General features: G+C 35.0%; 2 protein-coding genes across 2 annotated transcripts in view; one reads left to right on the forward strand and one right to left on the reverse strand.

The window, feature by feature from the left end:
* The window catches only part of jmjd4 (jumonji domain containing 4), a 31,793-nt gene extending 22,790 nt beyond the window's left edge, over positions 1 to 9,003 (forward strand). The window contains exons 5-6 of the mRNA XM_051878524.1: positions 5,039 to 5,185; positions 8,633 to 9,003. Coding sequence (XP_051734484.1) covers positions 5,039 to 5,185; positions 8,633 to 8,941 — 456 coding nt within the window. The 3' untranslated portion in view covers positions 8,942 to 9,003. The remainder of the gene's footprint in view (positions 1 to 5,038; positions 5,186 to 8,632) is intronic.
* A 1,265-nt stretch (positions 9,004 to 10,268) lies between these two features.
* iba57 (iron-sulfur cluster assembly factor IBA57) lies at positions 10,269 to 18,216 on the reverse strand. Its single transcript, XM_051878659.1, has 3 exons — positions 17,717 to 18,216; positions 13,930 to 14,282; positions 10,269 to 10,815 (listed from the first exon to the last, which is right to left on the reverse strand). Exons 1-3 carry the CDS (start codon positions 18,055 to 18,057, stop codon positions 10,424 to 10,426), a joined length of 1,086 nt encoding a protein of 361 aa, XP_051734619.1. The 5' UTR covers positions 18,058 to 18,216; the 3' UTR covers positions 10,269 to 10,423.
* Positions 18,217 to 22,701: the final 4,485 nt, after the last annotated feature.

The raw sequence follows: 22,701 nt of genomic DNA on the forward strand, positions 1-22,701 counted from the left end.
ACCGAGTTTGCCAGGATTGGATGAACCATCTGGACGCCATTTTGAATTTCGCAATAAATTGCAATATCTTTTAAGCGATTTGACATATCAGCACCAAAATTGGTATGTATCATCATCAGAATGTCCTGAAGGTACCTGAGAAGTTTGAACACAGCACCACCTAGTGTTCTAGAGATATAAGGAATTTTGCAAAAATGCTTATAACTTTTATAAACATTGTCCAAATTTAGTTTTCTCTATGTTATTTAGTTCCCTGGCTTATGCCGATTCCAATGGTGTGTCATTTCGTCCCCTTGGAATTATAATGGAATTATAATCTGCATTCTGAGCAGTTTTGAGATATTGAGCTTCAAAGTTTTTGCATTCCATAAAGCAAAAATTAAATGGGGAGCAAGTTTCTTTCATACATAAAAATGACAGAGACCCTAAATGTATTCGAACTGTACAATATCAAAATCCTCTCAAATTTGTAAATGGGGATTTTTGGAATGGGTCAAATGCAGATAGAACCTTCTAATTCTAAAAAAAAAAAAAAAAAAAAAAAAAATCACTTTTCTCTTGGAATTATAAGGTTCAATCTTGCAAAACATTAATTGAAGCAATAATTTTCAATAAACACTAACAGTTTACGTATAATTTGTTTTAAAACATAAAATTAGTGTAACAATGTATTGACATGCATGAGAAAGTTTAATGCTTTCTATGACATTTCATATTTTAGAATGATTTTTTTTTCTTGTTCAAGTTAAACATAAAAGGCAGTGCTAAATATTTTGTCCAGTGCAGATGTTAAATTTACGTAGGAATATGGTGGGTAAGTTAACTCATTGTACGAACTATTTAAGTTTAAGTTTCCTTTTGTTTAGACAGAAAGCAGCTACTGTAATACATCTGACCAGGACTTTATTCCACAGAAAGTGGGACAGGTAAAATGGCTTTCTCTCTAGACATCAGTATGGCTGAAATAACATGCTAATGTTTATGGTTGTAATTAAGACCCCATCAATTAAATTGTTGACTATTGACTGAACATTGTAAAATTTAAGACATGTTAAGACTAAAAAAACTGCAAGAAAACAGACAATGTTTCAGCAAAGGTGTTTAACAAAGTTTAATAAACATTAAAAAATGTTTCACTGACTATATATAATTAAAAATGTTTGACATTTAAAATCTTTAAATTATTTTAACTATGCAACAACTTAGTTTTTACCAACAATGTCAAATTTAACGTTTCATCTCACTTAATGTAGTTTATACACTGCGTAGAGCTTTATAGCTACAAACAACTCAATACAAGTACACAGAATGGATCAAGGTTAAAACATAACCTAATATATACATAACATTCCCTCGTATGACAATGACGTGACTGGAATAAAGCAAATAGACTACAAAACCTGAACCTGTCCTCTTAATAGTGCTGCTGGCTAGTGTGGTGTCTAACAATGAAAATAACTCCTCATCAATAGCTGTAGCAAAACACAAAAAAAGACTGAAAATCCCTGGAATTTGGGCTGCTGTCATTGATAAGTAAAATTCATAAATAAAATAGTTGATCATGAAGTTTCTAATAAACATTGTGCTCCGTGGAATTGTTTAGTCTTCACTGATTTAGCTTTTTCTGCGCTCTTATCCGCTGTCACGGAACAGTCCGGCGACATGACAAAGAAAGTTGATTCTGTTTGGTCCTCGTGTGTGCATTCAGAGTGCTGATTGGCTCACAGATAAAACCTTATAGAACCAAGTTAGGAGTTTAACTTTGTAGATAGAACCTTTTTGTTTTCTAAAAAAAAAAAAAAAAAAAAACTCCCAAAATGTACATAACTTAAAAAAAGAAATAGCGTTGTCACGGTACCAAAATTCCAGTAGTCGGTACCAATACCATTAAAATTTTACGGTTCTTGGTACCAATTTCGGTACCAAAAGAAAATCTGTTGGAACTATTTTATTTAACTAGCCTATTTTAAAAACATTAAATATGATGGTAATCATACATATTTATATGTATATAATATTTAAACTGTATATATACTGTATGTATATAATATCCAAATATTTGGAATGAAATTAAATAAATTTTGAAATATAAAAAAATAAATAAACAAATGCTCAATCCATTTTGTAACAGACGTGCGTGTTTATTTAAGCTATTCCGTCAGTGAAACAATAAACTACAGCCAGTAAAACTATGAAATAAATATCAGTAAATAATGGTAACCTAAATAATAAAAAAATAAAATAAACGTGCAAGCAAAAAGGATTCTGTCCTACAGTGCTTTTTCTACTTTACCACAGTAAAGAATGTGAATATAATAGGCCTAAAAGCGAACGAAACAAAGAAACGTTTATAATCCCCTGTGTGAGTGAAGATTTTGGAAAATAAACAGAGATTCCATGTCCAGTGGAATAACTAATGGAATATTGTTAAATTCTCTGATAATCGGTGACCAGATCACGATTCACAAAACAGAATACAAAGCCGACAAAGCTTAAATTTATGGACTCACGTACCTCTCTCATTCGGCATGAACCAAAATGTTTCTATGGCTGCGATGTCACAATTAATTGCTAACCTATTATTTCTTTTGTAAACAAAGCTTTGTGCTTCACTCGTGTCATATTCAAGTAAATACTGGCACAGTCCTATCAGTGGGTACTGAATATACTGGGATACTATGTACTCCCTGTACTACAGAAATGCTGGTATCGTCACATTTTCAAAATTTCAGTACCGACTTGGTACCAAAGTACCGGTACTTTTGACAACACTAAAAAGAAAGATCACATAATGTAAATAAGTTGTCACAGAATAAGAATATGTGAATAACTCAATTTTGATAAAAATGTCAGATAGAACCTTATAATTCCAAGGGGACAATTTGTCATTTTCCTTAAATGTGACTGTCCACCATATTGAAACAAATAATAATAAATAAATAAAAACAGTTCTTTTGCTACTCCTCCTATAAATTTTGCCCTATTTTGTCCAAAATCGGCTCAGATGATCTTTGGACCGAGCCGCACATAAATGACTAAACAGGATTTTGATATTCGCTATTGTTCCTGTGAAATATCTCTCCAAAGTTGACCCTGCCTGTGTTTGTGCTAGTTAGCTTGGCATGCTAAATAGTTATCTTTTATTATCCGGTAAGCATTGTAGTAATCTTTATTCCTTTTGGATTAGTGTTTTTTGTTCATTCTTTGTTCTTTCTCCTCTGAACTTCTGTTCATTTTGAGTTCATTCTCAGCTATATTTCTGAACCAGCTGTTTTTCATGTACTTTCAATTTCTGCTGTTTTTGTTCTTCCGGTTCTGCATTGCGCTACAGCCCCTTCAGGGGCTTGACCCCGTATCGCTGCTTGCAGTTATATTGAAACATTAAGTCTTTATGAGTGAGTCACTGAATCATTCATTCAAACCGAATTTAACAATAATAATAATAAATTCTGATTGATTTACTTTTTTTTATTTTTTAAATAGACTGCAGCAATTACTATTCTGTCAGAACATGTAGATGTCTATTCAGAATTGTGGGAGAATTGTGATCTCTTTTAAGCAAAAATAATTGTGACTTGTCAGTTTATCCAGTATCATGCAACTCTACCACAGGGGGACAGAGATTAAAAAAAAAAAAAAAAAAATCTCATTGGAGTTGAGATTCCCCTCTTCGCCGTCAGTGAGCAAGGAGGAGCGGAGCCCTGTTTTAGATTTGTGGACACTGAATAAACATCTCAGAAAGTACAGTTTCTGTTTTGTCTTTGGTTTGTGTAAGATGGCGGTAGTCAGACTTTAGGGTTGTGTCGCTGCTCCAGCAAAGCAGAGCAATCGCTACATAAGCAATCCAGCATTTGTTCCTAAAATCAGTGATACGGCAGGGACGGTCCGATCTTTGGAACCATTGCCCTTTTTTGCATTTTTTTCCATCTCTGGCTCATTCAGTACTTGGTGTTGGAGCGATGCATGATATGACATAGCACTTACATACGTTTATTGAACCATTTTTCACATCCAAGTAAAACACCTTTGTGCTTGTGTACACTATAGAGTGTATTAAGTGAAAAAAAATTGATTTTACAGTAGTATTAGAACCATGATTGTTTCCACCTTAATTTTTTTTTATGTTGTGTCTGTTTATACAGCATATCTGCAATACAGGAGTGGTTTATATCTCATAGTGAGATATTGAACAGATGATAAAAAGAGAGCGTTAGGTTACTTGCGTAACCCTGGTTCTCACCTCACTGCCCTTCTTGCAGACTACAAGATATAAAGATATGATGAGAATTATGCAATAGTGGGCTGCAGTGAGTTATATAATAGGGAGGTGGGGCACCCTGATCGCTGTAGCGATTGGTCTGTCAGTCTGATGGTGTAATTGGAGCTTCTGCAGTCGGTCACGCCTGATTTGTTCCCATAGTAGATACCTCACTTCTGTTATCAGAGAACCAGGGTTACGGAAGTAACCTACTAATGTATAAGTTTGTGTTATTTTTTGTACTATTGTAATTCTGTTTATTCTATAGAAAATATTTTCTATATCTATAATGCATGCATTTTTAAGGCCTTACAAAAAAGTAATTTGCTGCAGTAGTTCAAGTAGGTCGCTTGGTCAGTGGGCTCTAGCTCTCACCTCCGGCTTGGAGACCTACAGTACTGCACATCGTGTATGTCTCCCTTAGTTACACACTTGATTTACATCATCAGCTTTTTTGCAGAGAGCACTGAATTTGGTCTGTCAGATATGGGAGACATACAAAATGTACAGTGCCCAGCCAGGACTGGAGTTGAGAACCACTGCTCTAGCTATATTTGGTTATTTGCATCGTTATTTGCATCTAATGAAACTTATATTTAATTTCACTTAAAAATCAAGAAATAAAAAATATAAATTTTGCTTAAAAGTAGTAAAATATCTTTTTTGATTATTTTCTAAGCAGACCCTGCTCCTAGTTATCATGAGTAAAAAAAAAAAAACTTATTTGACAAGCCTGCTAACTTGCTAACTCAGTTTTGATAATGCATTTCTTAATAATAGGAGGATACCATTTCCATTAATCATAACTGGCTGAATGGCTGTAATTTGGACACTACGTGGCAGTTCCTGCAAGATGAACTTTCTTCTGTCCAGAGAGAAATTGAGGAATGGCGTGATACGATGGACACCTGGCATCAGCATTGTCAGGTAACTGTGTTTATTTTTTTGGCTCTAGGTTACCGGTTGTTAAGTCTGACATCATGCATCACTGTTTCTAGATCCAAACGCTCTATCAGATCCCTGAAGCAAACAACAAATGGTGCTAATATACACGCATGGTGTGCTGTAGTACTACTATAAAATCACGATCCTAACCTTTATCTCCATACTGACTTTCCAGACAGTGATTTATGTTTTCTTAATCATTAAAATACTGGTGTCTGTGAGCCCAGAGACTGTAGTGTACTCTGTGAGTACACTAAAGGTGTGCTATAAATAAGTTCAAATGTTCGATCTATGAATGCAGAATAAATATTTGCAAAAAGTGGGTATAGTGAGGTAAAATTATTCTCACCATTTAACCATCAACCATCAAAATAAAAACTTTAAAGTGTAAAAGTATTAACAAATTACTTTCAGCAGACCATGAATAACCCCAAAAGTTCAAATGAGTCTTTCCGTAGCAATATTATGGATGTTAAATATCACTGTAGCAATAAATGTAAGTCTGTATTATGTAACATATATGTTGCGTGAATGAAAAATGTTTTGTCATTATATGGAACATAGAAAAAATTGGGGAGAAAATTACCCTGAAAAAGCACCTTTGTGAAAACTTAAACTTAATGTAGCAGTTTCTCACAATGGGGCACCTGAATGCAGTGGGTCTCACAGGTGGAACCAAATTAATATTGTGAGTTTTAGTCACATCACTTAAGGCAAGTGTGAGAGTGTCAGATGACTTCCTATTTTATTACAGGGCATCACCTTAATAGTAAAGTACAATCACTGAAAATTGTTGAATAAATAAGAATTATATAAATTGGAGGGAGTTTGTCATCTGACCAATCTGAAGGATTTTTGAGATATTGATAACTTGTAGAGCCTCTTACTGTATTGCCAACACAAGTTAGATACATGTGTAATAAAAGGGATTAACAAAAAGATAGACAAGAATAACAACTACTAAATGAACAGATAAGGAAGTCAGATTTATAAATGAAAGTGTCTGAGTTGGATGCTAAAGGACCCTTGAAGCAACGTTACATTCCCAATTAGATTTCTAGGGGCAAAAGGGAAGTAGCATTTTAAAGAAAAAGGTTAGCAGCAAAGAGAAGGTTTGAACCATTCTCAGTATATACTGTGCAAAAAGAACTCTAAATAAACAATTCCAACATAAAGATATGTTTTTTTCTTCAAGAGCAGATAAAGCCAAAACAACAAACAAAAATCACTACCTGATGAGGTAGTAAGTCTAATTAACCCACAGAAAGAAAGAAAAATAAAAAACATAACTGATACCTTACTTCCTAACACAGGAGAAAATGAGAACAGAAGAAAATGGCACTCATCTTCCTACTGCTCCTCCACTCAATAGAGGGCAAATGACACAACATATATAACAAAACTGCACACTGCAGCCACAACATCAAATTTAAGTCAACACTCTCATGCTCTTGGGAGAAGTAATCTCTCTCTGGTCCTGCTTAAATACTTAAATATGCTTATGACATTGGTGAGGAGCAACTGGTAGATCCTATCACCTAGATTAGGACAGGAAGAAGCACAGGAAATAGGACAAAATGTACAACAAAATCTACAACTCCTAGCAGGGCATTGGGTCCATTGACAGCACACACAGTACAAAGAATGACACACACTATAATTATAAAACACAAATGCATGTCCTGGGGCGTAACATGCAGAGTTTTGTTATCCTATGAAATAAACTTCTCTGAGACTAATAAGGTAAACCTTATTCTGAATCAGCAAATAAGCAATGATTATTTGTTATTAACTTGCATCAGCTATGCAAAATCTAATGCAAATTAGAAAATCATATATTGGCAATACAACAGTTACAGCAGTGTTACAAATTGTTTTAATCGAAATAAATTAAAAAAAATAAATAAAAAATGCCCATAACAAATAACAGGGACCGTATCAAAAATATCCCTGGAGACCCCGCTCTTACTTTAAAGACTTCAAAACACCCAAACACTTTTATAGTGCAAGAAATAAATTTATTAAGAAAAAAACTAAACAGAGCAACATAAACTTCAGGAGGAGGCAAGGCCAAAATAAATAAAACAAATCTAACTGATTTTAAATACTACCCTGTTTATTCAGATAATAAACAAAATTGCAAAAGCTTCCCTCCCTAACAATCAAAAACAAGAGAAGACAGAATATAAAGAAAAAGACACCCACCTCCCCACCATGCTCCAATTATAACAATGATTAGGAAGAAAACATAGAGCAACAATAAACACCAGAATTCACAACTTTATCAAATAGTGCTTACAACATATATCTAGTGTACCATTTCCTTTAACAAAAATTATGTACACCACCACACTGGGTAAACAAAAGTCAACTCTGAAATTCAAGGAAGCGGGGAGAGCGGGGAACCATGCATCCATATTTCAGGAGACTTAAATGCAACAGCAACCACTCCTCTTACCAATCAGGGGCCCATTCTTCGTACCTCACTTAATACATCTGAGATAATGTGACAGAGGCCAGATCTTCTAATCGTGATAACGGATCTCTGGCTAATTTGGTTCTTCAAACGAATTTGCAGATTTGATTAAAATATCTGGATTTAGTTGTCGGAGATTACTGCACATTCTTATGTTCATTGGAAAGGGCAGATATATCGATACTCAAAACCATGATCAGCAATGCAGCGATTGGTTGGCGGCAAGACAGCAGCGTAACGACATCATATTAAAAAAGTCACACACCTGATGAAAAACTTGATGAATTTCTGGACCTTTATAAGGAAACAGCCAATTAAGTGACCAAAACGACATTAAAGTTATAATAGATATGAAATGTGATTTCCAATTATTTCCATTATTTCACGATTTCTATTATTTGTACAGGCTTTACATTTTTATTTCAATGTCGTAATTAGTTACAGGATGAGCTTTGAAGAACCAAACAATCCTGGATCATGTCAAACAGTAAAATCCAGATAACTGAGTAATCCACGAATGAAGAACGGGCCCCAGGTCGTCTCTCATTAGTAGCTTCTATGAGCAATTACAGCTTGATAGGAAAAACACGAGAGAGAAACATACAGGAAAGAGTTGCACACAAAACATAAACTTAAGCCCAAATAAAAACACTCATGTTACAGTGGCATCATCTTCCACTGGTTGTGCTGGCCAAATAGCAGTTGCAATCAAATGATGCTAGTCCTTTTTTCTCAGAACTAACCATTTTGGACATAACTTTTGCCAGTTTGCCTTTTGCCACATGCTCCACAAGGTCTGACAACCAAAACATTCCCAAGTGAATTAAACAAGAGTAAGTGTGATAACACCGTGAAGTGTGGTGCAAGTGTCAAGTCTTAAGCCAAGCATTTTTGGCCACTGTAAACAATTTTTGAATTCCTGTGATAATACATTAATTTATATTCTATTTCAGGTGATCATGAAATCATGTACAGGAATCGATTATGGGGAGTTTGCCTCTTTCCTTAAGACCATTGCATACATTCGAATATCCTTTTTGAATTCATGTCCCAGAAATGCAGATAATTGCCAAGACCTCCTTGCAGAAAGTCTGTGTGCATTAGGCCCTCATCATGCAGCCTTTGACCTCCTGAGAGTATTGCATATATTTGAAAACATGCTTAGCAATGAAGACTTTAAGAGACTGGACCCTTCAGCTCTGAGCTTCAAACCTGAGGAACTACTTCAGGAGATCAGAGAGGCTGTTCGCACAATTGTATAAAAACTATACTGTATAGGGAAGATCTACTATGGCAAATCTTTTAATAAATTCTTTTAACAACATATTTGTGATATTTCATTGTTGTTTATGCTGTCATAATAAAAGCAGTCTATCATGAGAAATATTGAGTTATGAGTACATGAACTTAATAAAGGGCGTGTCAACATCCAAGATGATAAAAGGCAACTTTTCAGCAGATGGAATTCTTATACTTTCAGTAGTGTATTTCAGTAATATTAAAGTGCTGAGTATGACAGAGCTCTCAACTAATGTAAAGCTAATGTCTCACCCTTCTTATAAAGGTAAAAGTATTTCCAGCACCAGGTGTTTCCCAACCAGATCATTAGTATAGACTTTATTCATTCATTAACTATTTCAGTCGTATCCAACTCTTGGTGATTCTATGAGACTGTCCATGAATTTTCTTGGCAATGATTTGTCTGGGGTAGGTTGCCAGGTCTTTCCCCAACCCTCCCCATTATACATGGCTTGGGACACACACGCATTCAATTCATGACAATTACAACATGATGAATTTACTACATCTGGATTGCATTTATACCATGCACGTTTATACTATAGAACATAAACAATCATGAAATAATTACTTATTCAAAAGAAACAACCTACTCTGAAAGTATGTGATTTCAGATGCAACCTATTTTATGACCAAGATTGTGTATAATACTGTTGCTGGAAATCTACCTCCCTAAAGTTCAGCTCCAATCCTAATCAAGCATACCTGAACCAAAATAAATAAGATCTTCAGGAATGCTTGATAATTACAGGCATGTGTGTTGGAAATGAACTCTTGCAGGAAGGTAGCTATCCCAGAACAGGACTGGCCACCTCTGCTTTATCCATGACTACAGTATAATTTGTAGCCCCATAATTTAATTTACATGGTTTTTACACTGGCCATTCATCAACATGTCTAATATTAATATTATTATTATTATTATTTAGACCAACATGAATTTGCTTGTACAAAAACACCATTTCCATGTGTATCTATCAGGCAACTGTATATAATTGGCCCTTTGTAAATAAAAAATAGTTTACTAGATTAAAGGGGCTACACATCTTACCCCACTCTCCCCTATAAATGAGTTGTGATAAAGACGTATTCAAATATGCTTATCCACTGCAACAACAGAAACAATACTGATTGCTCTGTTCTGGCTATTTTCATATTTTATTTCAGACTAACTAAAAAGTAAGCAGGTACTCTTTAAGGCAGCATACAGTCTGGCTTTTCAAATAAGAATAGGTTGGTTTACATCCACGAAGATGTGATTTACTGTAGAAAATTAACAACAATAAAACATTTCTGAAATACATTTTATTTCAAGGTGTTAATCAAGACATTGTCAGCAGATTTTTATGTAAAATATTATTTTTAACATTTTAAATTAACTTAAATATTATCTGCATTAAAATTAAGCAGTCTGGTAGACCTTTAACCTTTCTAGTGTTGCCGATTCATTTATCTTCAGTGTTTTTTGGCCACCAGTCAGGCACAGTAGCCAGTAAAGTAACTGTCGTATCATCAGAGGATTTAAGTTTGAGTGACTCTTTAGCATGAGCCAAGCGTACAAGGCTCAGTCCCAGCTTGTCGATTCCTGCCCTGTATTTCCCTGCTGGTCTGCCCCCCTCAGTCTCAAGAGCAGCCCCTTGGTCCAGGTTCTCAGCTGGAGCAGACATGGTAACAGGCATTAGGCGCTTCCTTATTACACCAGTGTGGTGAGTTCTTGCAGTTAGTTCCTGTCCGATGTAGCATCCCTTGCTGAAGCTAATTCCCTGCAAGTAAACAAGATTAGACTCCAGTGGAAGGGCCTCACCTGGCGGAAGGTCTTTGACTCCTTCAGGTAGTCCTATAGAAATTAAATAAATTACAGGATTTATTACAAAGGGTGTGCTGACTCTTGAATATCATTTAAGTACATTGAAATGTTAAACATTTTATAAAGACAAAATGCTATTACATTTATTACCAAACAATAACCATATACACTTTAATGAGGCAGAGAATCACTTATTGAAATTTAATGTTCATCTTCTCAACAGAAAAATTATATAGCATGAGTTATGCCATTTTTTCCCACACTGACGTCTCTAAATGTGGCTCAGTATCTAAAATGCATATTCATATCTACACCAGTACCAGTCTGAAGTTTGAACACGGACTGAATTTATGCTTGTAAAGATTTTAAAAACCTTTTGAACTAAAAGCTTCTTAAAGGCTTGACATTAATTTTATAAACAAATATAAACTGTACCTACATATGAATCTCTTTACAAAACTTTATTATTATTTTTTTCAATACTGTTTAAAAAGCATCCCAGATCACTCTGCTTCATGAAGCTAGTTGAGCTGTAATCTAGACAAAAGCTGGCTGCTTTGGAGAAAGCTGAAATATTAGATCTGTTTAACATTTTTGTCACTACATAATGTCATTATGTGTTGGTGACTTAACTATTATTCTAAGTAAAAAGTACAAAGATGATTATGATGATAATAATAATAAATATAGCTGCAAGCAGCAATTATCAGGGCCAAGCACAACAAGCCATCCAACATGGCCGTGAGCATCAGACCATCTGCAATGGGGAGCAATTAAAGTCTTAGTAAGATTATTTTAGGAAAAGAGCTGAAAAAAATCAAAGAAAATAATAAAGATTTACTGGTTTATCGCTTTCGAACAATAAGTGGCGCTCTGACCAAATTAATGTGGTATCGTCAGAGTGAGGTGACAATGACACTCGCAAAGTTTGGTGTCAATATGTGAAAGCATTGCAGAGATACAGCCTAAAGATTCTTTCTGGCATCAAGCCTGTACATCGTTTCTACGGTATACAAAAACGGTTTGACGAATCAACTTGAAATCCATAACTTTTTGTCAGCATGGTCTGAAGATGATACGATTCGAATTCAGTGAAAAATCGAAGCAACGGTCTATGAGGAGTTCGAAAAAGTAGGTTTTTAAGGAAAATCTAAATGACTGACAGGAAGTTTGGCTCACTATGGCAAAATTGGCATCAATGTTCTCAGCATGACCCACAGAATCAATTAAGGTCAGTCTCATTACAATAGGACACATAAATCTATTAGAATTTTTTAAAATTTCATTATAACATTTGATCACAGGGAGGCGCTATCTCAAAACCTATTGTGTACCTTTAGAGCATGGTGCCGATGGCACATCCTGAGTTTCGTAATGGTACATCAATGCATTCATATAATATAGCATTTTATATCATAATACTGTATTGTAGTTAATGGAAATTTCATGTTTTGTTCAATTATAGCGCCACCAAGAGGCACAATCCCACCAATTTTTTTATGTGTCCTCAGAGTGACCCCATGCATGTGTGTGTCAAATTTGGTGAAAATATCTCATTTCGTTTTGGAGTTATAGACATTTATATGTATGAGATCATAAAAAATGACCCATGGACGACTTTGTTCTGATTTTTTTACCACTTCCTTTCAAAATTTTGACATTTGGGCTGAAATATGTAGTTAACCAGCTTAGGTTCTGTGTTTCCTACGCTGGTTTCGTCTCGATCGGACTAACGGTTTCGAAGATATTCGCAATCGTTTTTTAAGCGCTAAATCACCACTCCACACAAACCGTAAGTCGAAACCTAGTCGAAGGATATGACTCCCGTGAAAATAAGTCAACCAGATAAAAAGTTATAAGCTTATGGAAAAACAAATTCTCCACTAGGTGGCGCTGGTCTGAAAATTCTCAGGCTCCTTTGGGGCATTGTGCTGATGACCCATTCTGAGTTTCGTAACGATGCGCTAATGCATTCGTAAAATACAGCATTTAAGCACAAAATTCAAAATGGCAGACGGCCAAAATGGCCGATATGGGAAAACTGGATATCATTCGACTCGGCATGATGCCCCGAATCCAACGAGACCAAAGTTATGATTTTTGGACAAACCCATCAGAAGTTATAAGCAAAAATAGCCATTTTTCATATCTCCGCACCAGTAGGTGGCGCTGCGCCGAAACGCTGCATGTTGCCTCAAGTCATGTTTGTAATAACATGTACCAAGTTTGGTCTGAATACGATAAAGCGTTGTGGAGATACAGCCTTATGTCTATTTTCACAAGCACTACGTACAATTCGTTCGCGTGTTTTTCGAAAACGGTTTGAGAAATCAACTTGAATTCCTTTTTGTCGGCATGGTCTGAAGATGATCTGGTTCAATTTTCGTGAAAATCGGAGTAACGGCCTAGGAGGAGTTCGAAAAAGTAGGTTTTTCAGAAAATTCAAAATGGCGGAAAAATTTTCATGAAGGACTTTTTTGTTTTTAACCCTTTCTGTTCAAAAGTTATTAACAAACATGAGCGCAAATTTGGACAGCTGGTGGCGCTAGAGGGATTGAGTTAGAGACTCCAAATTTGCTATGGACACAGTTCAGACTGTCCTCTAACTGTGTGCCAAATTTCACAACTTTTTACTATACGGTTCTATGGGCTGCCATAGACTTCCAGAGCGGAAGAAGAAGAAGAATAATAGTTAAAAAAAAAAAAATTAAAAAAGCGCCAACAGATACAATAGGTGCCTACGCACCTTCGGTGCTTGGCCCCTAGTAAAAAAAAAAAAAAAAAAGAAAGCCAACGATTACATTAAATAACAATGAATAAGTTGCTGTCCAAACTCACTGGTAGCGTACATAAGTGGATGTAAAAGTAATTCTTTTGAGGTCACTAAGCTGCTTGAATAATTTGAATAAAATATGAAAAATGTTGTGTAAAATAGTTTTAGATGGAGTATAGCAAATTACTCTACAGAACAGTGCTATCATTGCAGCGTAATGTCAGATCTACTATTCACATACACTTTCATAAAAGAAAATTACAGCATGTTTAAGTTCAAAACAATGTGTAGACTATCAATAAGCTAGCAATGCACCTAGTTAAGATTGTAGGTTTCAGTTTATTTAAGTAATAATACAAAGTGTTTAATACCAATTTCATAGCGATGTCTGTGGTATTCTTCAATGTTGCCCTGTCGGTAAGCAGAGACAATCTCTTGTAGATTGTCCTGACAACTGGTGATCATTCTCCAGCCCATTAGTTCAGTTCTTGGGTCTTGCTCCAAAACTAACACTTTATCTGCTGCAGTAACATCTGGCTTTGACTTTCCCAGCACTGCATCTTTATTTCGAGGTAATAGAGCCCAAAGTGAAAGACTAGGACACAAGCTGATGTTTACTTTGCGACGTATCTTGTAGACTTTCAGAAGCCGCATAATGGATTCCTGTACAATGCTGTCACACTCCAGAAGTACACCATTAAGTCCATTTGGGTTTCCTTCCAAACTGAACAACAACAACAACAAAATATATATATATTAATGCATACATTCAGAACATACAAAACTGTTTTATACTGTATGTTTAGCACAGATTCTCCAAAAATCTCCAAAAAAGTTGTTTTCAAGCAGATGGGTGGCTTGGTCATTACTGTTATTACCTTTGTAACTCTGTAACTTAAAAATGTTTGCATTGTAAAAACTTAAATATGCTTGCATTGTAGTCATTGCTTTATTATGTTTACTTTATAAATTGTATCAATATTTTATTTTTTTTATATTACTACATGCAAGGTAGAACAGGACCTTTTTTAACCTGACAAACCTGTTATAAGGTCTTTCCCATAAGATGAGGACTACATATAACATTAGCGATGTTTCCATCCAAAGTTGTGAATTTAACGCTAAATTGGAATATTGCATAAAACATTTGCAAATAAAACACAGTTTCCATCCCATGTGTTTAGGAGTACAAAATTGTCACTTCCTGGGAAATTTGCATGATATATCTGTAATAAAAAATGGAAGTCGCTGCAATCGGGGCACTGTGGCTTTTTTTTTCAGACATGATTAATTAATTTCACCTCACAGCGCACAGACGAAACATTATGTTATCTTGCATTTGGAGGCGGATACATGGTTTTTGGAAATGCAATCATGTGAGACAATTCCGGGAGGCAATTATACCCAACCATTTTGATGACAGGCATTTCATTACGGCCAAACCAACATTTGCAATGCTATCCTATCACATCCTTTGTTGAGGCAAAGTCAGTTTTATTCAGTAACTGTGTTTCCATCATAGTTTATGCGCATTTGCAAAAAATTATCCGCCTTAATTTAGTTTTTTTATGCATATTGTAAGATATCTGTGCACTTTTTAATATGCGATAACCCAAAATTGCATTGAAAAAGGTTATACTATCTCGATTTTTTTTTATTTCTTTTATTAAAAATTTATGAAACTTGATATTAGAAAAGCACAATACTAAATCAATTAAAAACAGAAAAAAAATAATACTACACGTTGAGTTATAGACAGTGGATATTAAATATACTTCGTAAAAAATAAAAAGAAAGAAACATCCTCCCACTAGCACCACCCGACAAAGGATGATCAGCTGTCCTTCCTGTCTCTCTTTAGCACTGTCTTAGGCCAGGTCACATCTGAAGCCCTTATACCTCCCTGTAGCTAAACTAAGGCATGTTCATGCAGGTGATCAGGGACCCTGGGCATCTTTCTCCTAGTGTTTTCCAGAGTCAGTAGAAAGGTCTCGAGTGTCTTAAGTTATTGTAATTGTAACCTTAACTGTCTACCTCCTGTAAACTGTTAGTGTCTTAAAGGGATGCTTCACGCAAAAATGATAATTCTGTCATTTATTACTCACCCTCATGTCATTCCAAACCCGTAAGACTTTCATTCATCTTCAGGACACAAATGAAGATCTTTTTATGAAATCTGAGAGCTTACTGTCCCTCCATAGACAGCTACGCATAAGGAGAACGTAAAACTAATGCATATAAATTATGCGGTTTAGTCCAAATCTTCTGAAGAGACACTATTGCTTTATATGATGAACAGATTTAATTTAGGCTTTTATTCACATATAAACATTCATCCACTCATACATCAGTTGGGTAAACGGAAGCTCAAGCATGTTTGCTTGACACGTATAAGTCAAGTCAAGTCACCTTTATTTATAAAGCGCTTTTTACAATGCAGATTGTGTCAAAGCAGCTTTACAGTGATAACTGGTATATAATTTTGGCTGCACAGCAGCTCTTAAAGAAAATGGTGTTATTGTCCATCTTAAGTAAATTCAGTATTGATTCATTCGGTTGTGAGAATCAATAGTTATTAATTTAGTTAATTGATCTATATCAGCACTGGAGTGAACAGTGATGTCATCATCCAGCTCAGTCCAGTTCGCATACAATGGTGTCAATGCAGGCAGATCAAAACAATGTTGAATATCAAATGTCAAGTGTCCCCAACTAAGCAAGCCAAAGGCGATAGCGGCAAGGAATCCAAACTCCAACAGGTGACATCAGGTGGCAAACAGGTGTTAAAATGGAGAAAAAAACCTTGGGAGAAACCAGGCTCAGTCGGGGGGCCAGTTCTCCTCTGGCCAACAGCGAACAGTGCTTTATTATGATTCAGGCAGCTATCATAAGTCCGATTGGGATCGCAACAGCCAAAGTATTTATTCCAGTTCCATCCAGTTGAGGATCGTATTTATCACGCCGGTATGGACGGTTTGTTGAGGAACTGTGCCACTGGCTGTCGAGAACCACTGAGGTTCATTCTCGTGTGTTACGCAGCATGTTTGAGCTTCCGCAAGAGGTTTGTTCTAGCACATCAAGCAGGCTCGGTTGAACTACTGCTTATGTTTGTTGTTGATGTTTATGTGAGAATAGAGGCCTAAATTCAATCTGTTCATCATATAAAAAAAGTCTCTTTAAAGTCTCTTCAGAAAATTTGGACTAAACCATTCAAATCATATGGATTGGTTTTACATTCCTTTTATGAACTTTTTGAAGCATCAAAAGTGGTAGTTGCATAACTGTCAATGGAGGGACAGAAACCTCTCGGATTTCATTAAAAATATCTTCATTTGTGTTCTGAAGATAAACGAAAGTCGTACGGGTTTGGAACGACATGAGGGTGAGTAATTATTAATGACAGTATTTTCATTTTTAGGTGAACTAACCCTTTAAGGACTGTTCCACAGGAGCATGCGCAATAATTTTTTTTGGTTCATTTTTTGGTTCATCAAAATATTGTTTAAACCCTTTCCGATCTGTAAAGCTTATTTGGATTTTACAAAGTTATCTTTAAAATACAGTATCCTGAAAAAAGGACTTTTTGGCAGATTTTATATATTCTTATTTAAATGTATTAATTGTGGCTTTGGACTGTTAAATTAATAAATGTAAATGGTAAAATATTTACGCTTATTTACATGCACTTAAAAATGCCTCTCTCTACTGTTCTGCACTTACAATTCTGCTATAGTGTTATCCAACTTAAATGTATAAAAACATAATATTAATATTTCGTTTTTAATAAAAAATATTTAATATATTACAAATATTTATTTAATCTATTTCTACCCGTTTTCTTCATGTGGATTAATCACATCTGTTTGTATTATTCTCATTTGTATGCCACTTTGGACATATCAACATCATATGATGTTTATGAACTGCTAAAACCAAATTGACTTTACTGACATGTAGAATAACACTGTAGAAGAGCAGCTATCAGTAACACAATAAGTCCAGGGTGGGACAGTGAGATAATGCTGAGGTCACGCCCACATTTTACTAGCCTTATTTACAAAATTCCAGCACCTCTAAAATCACATTAATTATATTTCGTCTGTAGTTTACAATTTAAAAAAAAAAAAAATTAAATGTTAAAACAATGTAGTATATTACCTGTAAATGATGATGTCATACAGTGTCCTGCCTTGAACATTGAGTATGTGAGCATACATCGCACACAGTGCATCCTGTGCCAGAAGAGCCATGTCATTGGTTATTATCCCTTGAAGAAATGAATTAATGTCTTGTCCAGACACATTGATGAGAGTCCTGTGTGGTAAGCTGTAACAGCTAAAGTGTCCTGTATTGTTGGTGGGTTGATCTTGAGAGTGTTTTCTAGTCTGAGTCCTGCTCACGTTCTCATGTCTCGTGCAGAAAAAATAGTGCGCATTAAGTCCGTCTGATCCTGCCACGATCGCTCTGAAAGCACCGCCAAACAAAATCACCCTTTGCATTGTGTAGTTTTCTTCAGCGCAACTATGAAAGCTCAAAGTTTTGCAAAACAAGAGTCTGCGTTATCTTGTCTCCCACCTTCCATTTTCATTCCCATACTGCATTGCGAATGAGTTTACTGCCTGTATTCGAAACGAAATTCGATTCTTCCTCTTCTCCTTCTTCTTCTTTAACGGCGGTTGGCATCCAGCTTAATGGTGCATTACCGCCACCTTCTGTTCCGGATCAGTCAGTAAGTTCACAATATAAATCTACAATAACTCAGGAATAGAAGGGGGAAGGAGGGGGGAGAGAAAAAAAAAACCTTCCTTACCATTATATCCTAAAGCCCAGTATCCCTTAAAAAACCTAACAACTTTCTCACCTGTGCTCTAACATTCATATTAGTATTGTTTTTAAAGTGAGATTCTGCACCCCTAATTCCTTCAGTTTATTATCCATTATCACCCTCTCCCTCTGACATTTCCTACGTGAAATTACATGCTCCACCGATTCCTCTTCCTGACACTCCTCACACATACCCGTCTGATGTTTCCCTACCATTTTTAATTTTTTATTTAGAGCACAATGTCCCAGCCTTATCTTGTTAGTAGTTTCTTCTTTCCTGTCTCTACTTCCTACCTTATTTACTTTAATACTCTTTTGGATGTGGTATAGATGTCTCCCTTTCCCCTCACTATCCCACATTTCTTGCCACTTTAGGTTCATTTTTTCCCAGATTATACAATTCATTTCCGCTCTACCCATTTTTGATTGCATTTCTACATTTTCCTTCTTTAATGCCTTCTTTGCAACCTTGTCCACTTTTTCATTCCCCTTCACTCCTATGTGCGCTGGGACCCATACAAATTTAACTAGTCCTCTCTGGTATCCCAGCAAACACAATAACGTTTTAAAAACGTTTTTTTTTCACGTTGTGAAAAGGTCGTGATAACGTTTTAATCGGCCGTATTTAATACGACAGATGTCGGGTTTTTTTCACGTTATAAATACATTTTTTCACAACGTTGCAGAAACGTCTTTATAACGTTTTTATCACGTCTGAATGTCTCCTTGCAAAGTTTTAAAAACTTTACTTACCACGTCCAAACTGGTACTTCACATGCTGCCATCAAAATGTTTTCTTTACAGTGTTCTTTCCAAATAAAACGACTAAAACCATATAAAACAAATATATAAAACAACATATTGTAAGATAAATACATTAAGTTGTGTATTTTATATTTCTTTATAATTCGTCATAAGCTATTATGTCAGTTTACAACATTTCTGTAAATCTGAATATTCAGCAGCACGTTTTTTACATTTCACCACCTTACCTGTAGCACGGACCTCTGGTTGTTGTCCATTGTATAAGCCTACATTATCATATATGTAGGCCTAATAATTTATACTACACACAAATTTTGTCACTCATATTTATTCACAAAAAAGTAACATGATATGAAAAAATTTAAATATGTAAATAAATAAAACACATGAAAATTATGCAATGACTGGTGAATTTAAATATGGCATCATTAACAAATTCCAAGAAATTTCAGAGCACAGATGTTATAACAGAAGAAAACAAACAACATTTCATTTGTAAATTGTAAAGTATTTCATTTTAACTAGATACAATTTATTTTATTGCGATTATTATAATAATTATATTTTAATCTTATTACTTGTTTGCACTAAAACTAATGCTTATATTTTAAGGATTTTTTTTCAACACAAATTACAGATATATAGGCATCGGAACTTAAATAGTATATATTATATAAGAAGTTTATAATGGCTATTATTGTTCAATAAATACCTGATTTTGAGAAAATGTATGTTTGCATTTCTCGATTTTTCAGCGCTTTCATTGCAGGTTACACTGTTGTGCCAGTAGGTGGCAGCTAGGAACTGTCTTAATGAGATAGTAAACCCAAAAATGAAAATTATGTCATTATTATTACTCACCCTCATGCCATTCTAAAATATTAAGACCCAATACTAATATTAGTAGACCCGCTGTACTGTTTTAAACATGTTTTAGTACCTCGGGCACTGAAAGTGTAAATTAAAGAAATAGTTCACTTCAGAATTTCCTGACTCACCCTCATGTCATCCAAGATGTTCATGTCTTTCTTTCTTCGGTCGAAAAGAACTTAAGGTTTTTGATGAAAACATTCCAGGATTATTCTCCTTTTAGTGGACTTCAATGGCCTCCAAACAGTTGAAGGTCAAAATTACAGTTTCAGTGCAGCTTTAAACGATACCAGACGAGAAATAAGGGTCTTATCTAGCAAAACGATAGGTCATTTTTTTAAAAATACAACTGTATATGCTTTATAAACACAAATGATCGCCTTTCGAGTGTTTCCGTGTTCTGTATTCTTCAAAAAGCTTACTCTGTATGTCCTACGCCTTCCCAATTCTACTTACGGAAACGAACGCAGCGCCAGTTCCGTTTTTTTTTCTGTAAGTAGAATAGGGAAGGCGTAGGAGCAAGTGCAAGCTTTTTGAAGAATATGGAACACGGAAACACTCGCAAGGCGATCATTTGTGTTTATAAAGCATATAGAGTTGTATTTTTAAAAAAATGACCGATCGTTTCCCTAGATAAGACCCTTATTCCTCGTCTGGTATAGTTTAAAGCTGCACTGAAACTGTAATTTTGACCTTCAACCATCTGGAGTCCACTGAAGTCCACTATAAGGAGAAAAATCCTGGAATGTTTTCATCAAAAACCTTAATTTCTTCTTATGTGACCCTATAACCTATAAGGGTAGGTTATGGAAATTAACCATGGTTTTACCATGATTAAAAGCAAAAAAATATAGTCATTGTAGTAATTCCATGGTTACCACAAATGAACCATGGTTTTGCTACAAAAACAGTTTTAACTATGGTATTTATGTGATTATACAAATGGTAATCAATACGCCAAAAAACAAACAAAAAAAACACATGGTTTTACTATAAATATATAAAACCATGGTTAATTATCAAAAGGGTAGGATTATAGGGTTGGGTTTAGTAAAAGGTCAGATTAGGTCAATGCAATGCCTATAGTCATATGATTTGGTGGGTCACAGAATTCGACACAACACCAGAAAGAAATAAGGTTATAAACAATTGTCTGCATGCACCTAATTCTGAAGCGAACAAATAATATGCTAGTAGACAGCAATCCATATGAGAAGCCTGGTGTTGAAGGTGGATCTGGAACCGATTTCTGTCCAGGTTGTCACAGCATCTCTTGTCTTCACAAACTGCCCTGAAATGCAATTCAAACATCAACAATGACTGTTATTAATATAACGTGAGGCTCTTACATTCACAATGCTCAGTACTTTTTTCATTATCATCTGTGTCTCATTTTGAATTATGTTGGACCTCGCTGTAGATTGCTGACTGTATACCAAGTGTCCTCAATGCAGAGTTAAACAAGATGGCCATAGAGGACTCAAAAAATATTTGATGAATTTTTTTGAATACTTGATAAACTTTTGATCAAACTTTAACATGGAAGAATCTAGGAACATAAACAATTTGTCACAGGGCCAACAAAATGTAGTATTCAATGTCAGGTTTATTAAAATAAAAAAAATAGAATAGAGGTGAAATGCAGAAAAGAGAAAGAATAATATACAGAACATAAATAAATTATATATATATATATATATATATATATATATATATATATATATGTGTGTGTGTGTGTGTGTGTGTAAAAAAAAGTCTTAAGATGCCAGAATTTACATTTGTAGCTTTACTTATTTAGTATTCCTCACACAATGTCACTTAATTATGTTTGGACGTAATACATATAAATTATACATACATCTGACGCTCCTGAAATTACAGTGCAATTTTAATCATTATTTACCATGAAATATAAAATAACGTTATATAAATATTTGAAATAACGTTAGTTTCACCCCATTTTCACGCTCCATATAAGTGACGTCACCGATTAACAGTACACCGCATACTTTTAAGTTATATTTCTAATCATCCATTGACAAATTGCCAGCAAATCATTTACAAAACTATCAAAACCTCTAATCTACACATAATATGTGATTAAAAGCCCAAACTTTCACAAATAAGAGCTCAAGTCAATTGTTAGCCTACATCTTATAGTTAGCCTAACGGTTAAGATGCTAACGATCTTTTTCCAAAGACAACAAACCTTTTCTATAAAGAAAATATTCAACAGAAGCTTGTCAATTACATGTATGAAAGTGTCAGGAACAGTTGTATGAACTATTTGTGTAATTTTAGGGCCTAAACTTACCTAAAAGCAGTGAAAATAACAGTGACAGACCATGCTCCTGCTTGTCACTTGTCAGTTGGTTGAGTTGCCGCCCCGTTTCCATGGTGACTCCAATCCGATCGCTCACGCGACTCGAATGTTAAACGCGCACGCCGATTAAAACATGTCAAAAGTTAAGCAGCTAGTGTTTACATATGCATGTAAAGTTAAAACATTACATACTGATGGAGTCAATTACCAGAAAAAGGTCCTGAAACTTGATAACGTATTGTAGGCCTATAGTAGACCTATGTTGGACTACTATCAAACTGTGGAATGAGAATATGAAAGCTGTTGAGATTGTAAAACAATGTTTGAAGTCAGTTTATATCAGGCTATAGTAATATAATAT

This window comes from Ctenopharyngodon idella, chromosome 2 (assembly GCF_019924925.1).
Source record: "Ctenopharyngodon idella isolate HZGC_01 chromosome 2, HZGC01, whole genome shotgun sequence".
NCBI classification, from domain to species: domain Eukaryota; kingdom Metazoa; phylum Chordata; class Actinopteri; order Cypriniformes; family Xenocyprididae; genus Ctenopharyngodon; species Ctenopharyngodon idella.

Excerpts from the sequence above, each read along its gene's own strand:
- iba57 (XM_051878659.1), bottom strand. The coding sequence starts at position 18,057 with ATGCAAAGGGTGATTTTGTTTGGCGGTGCTTTCAGAGCGATCGTGGCA. Across the intron at positions 14,283-17,716 it reads TATGACATCATCATTTACAG|TTTGGAAGGAAACCCAAATG; the intron begins GTAATATACTAC and ends GTTGTTGTTCAG. Across the intron at positions 10,816-13,929 it reads CAGACATCGCTATGAAATTG|GACTACCTGAAGGAGTCAAA; the intron begins GTATTAAACACT and ends TAATTTCTATAG.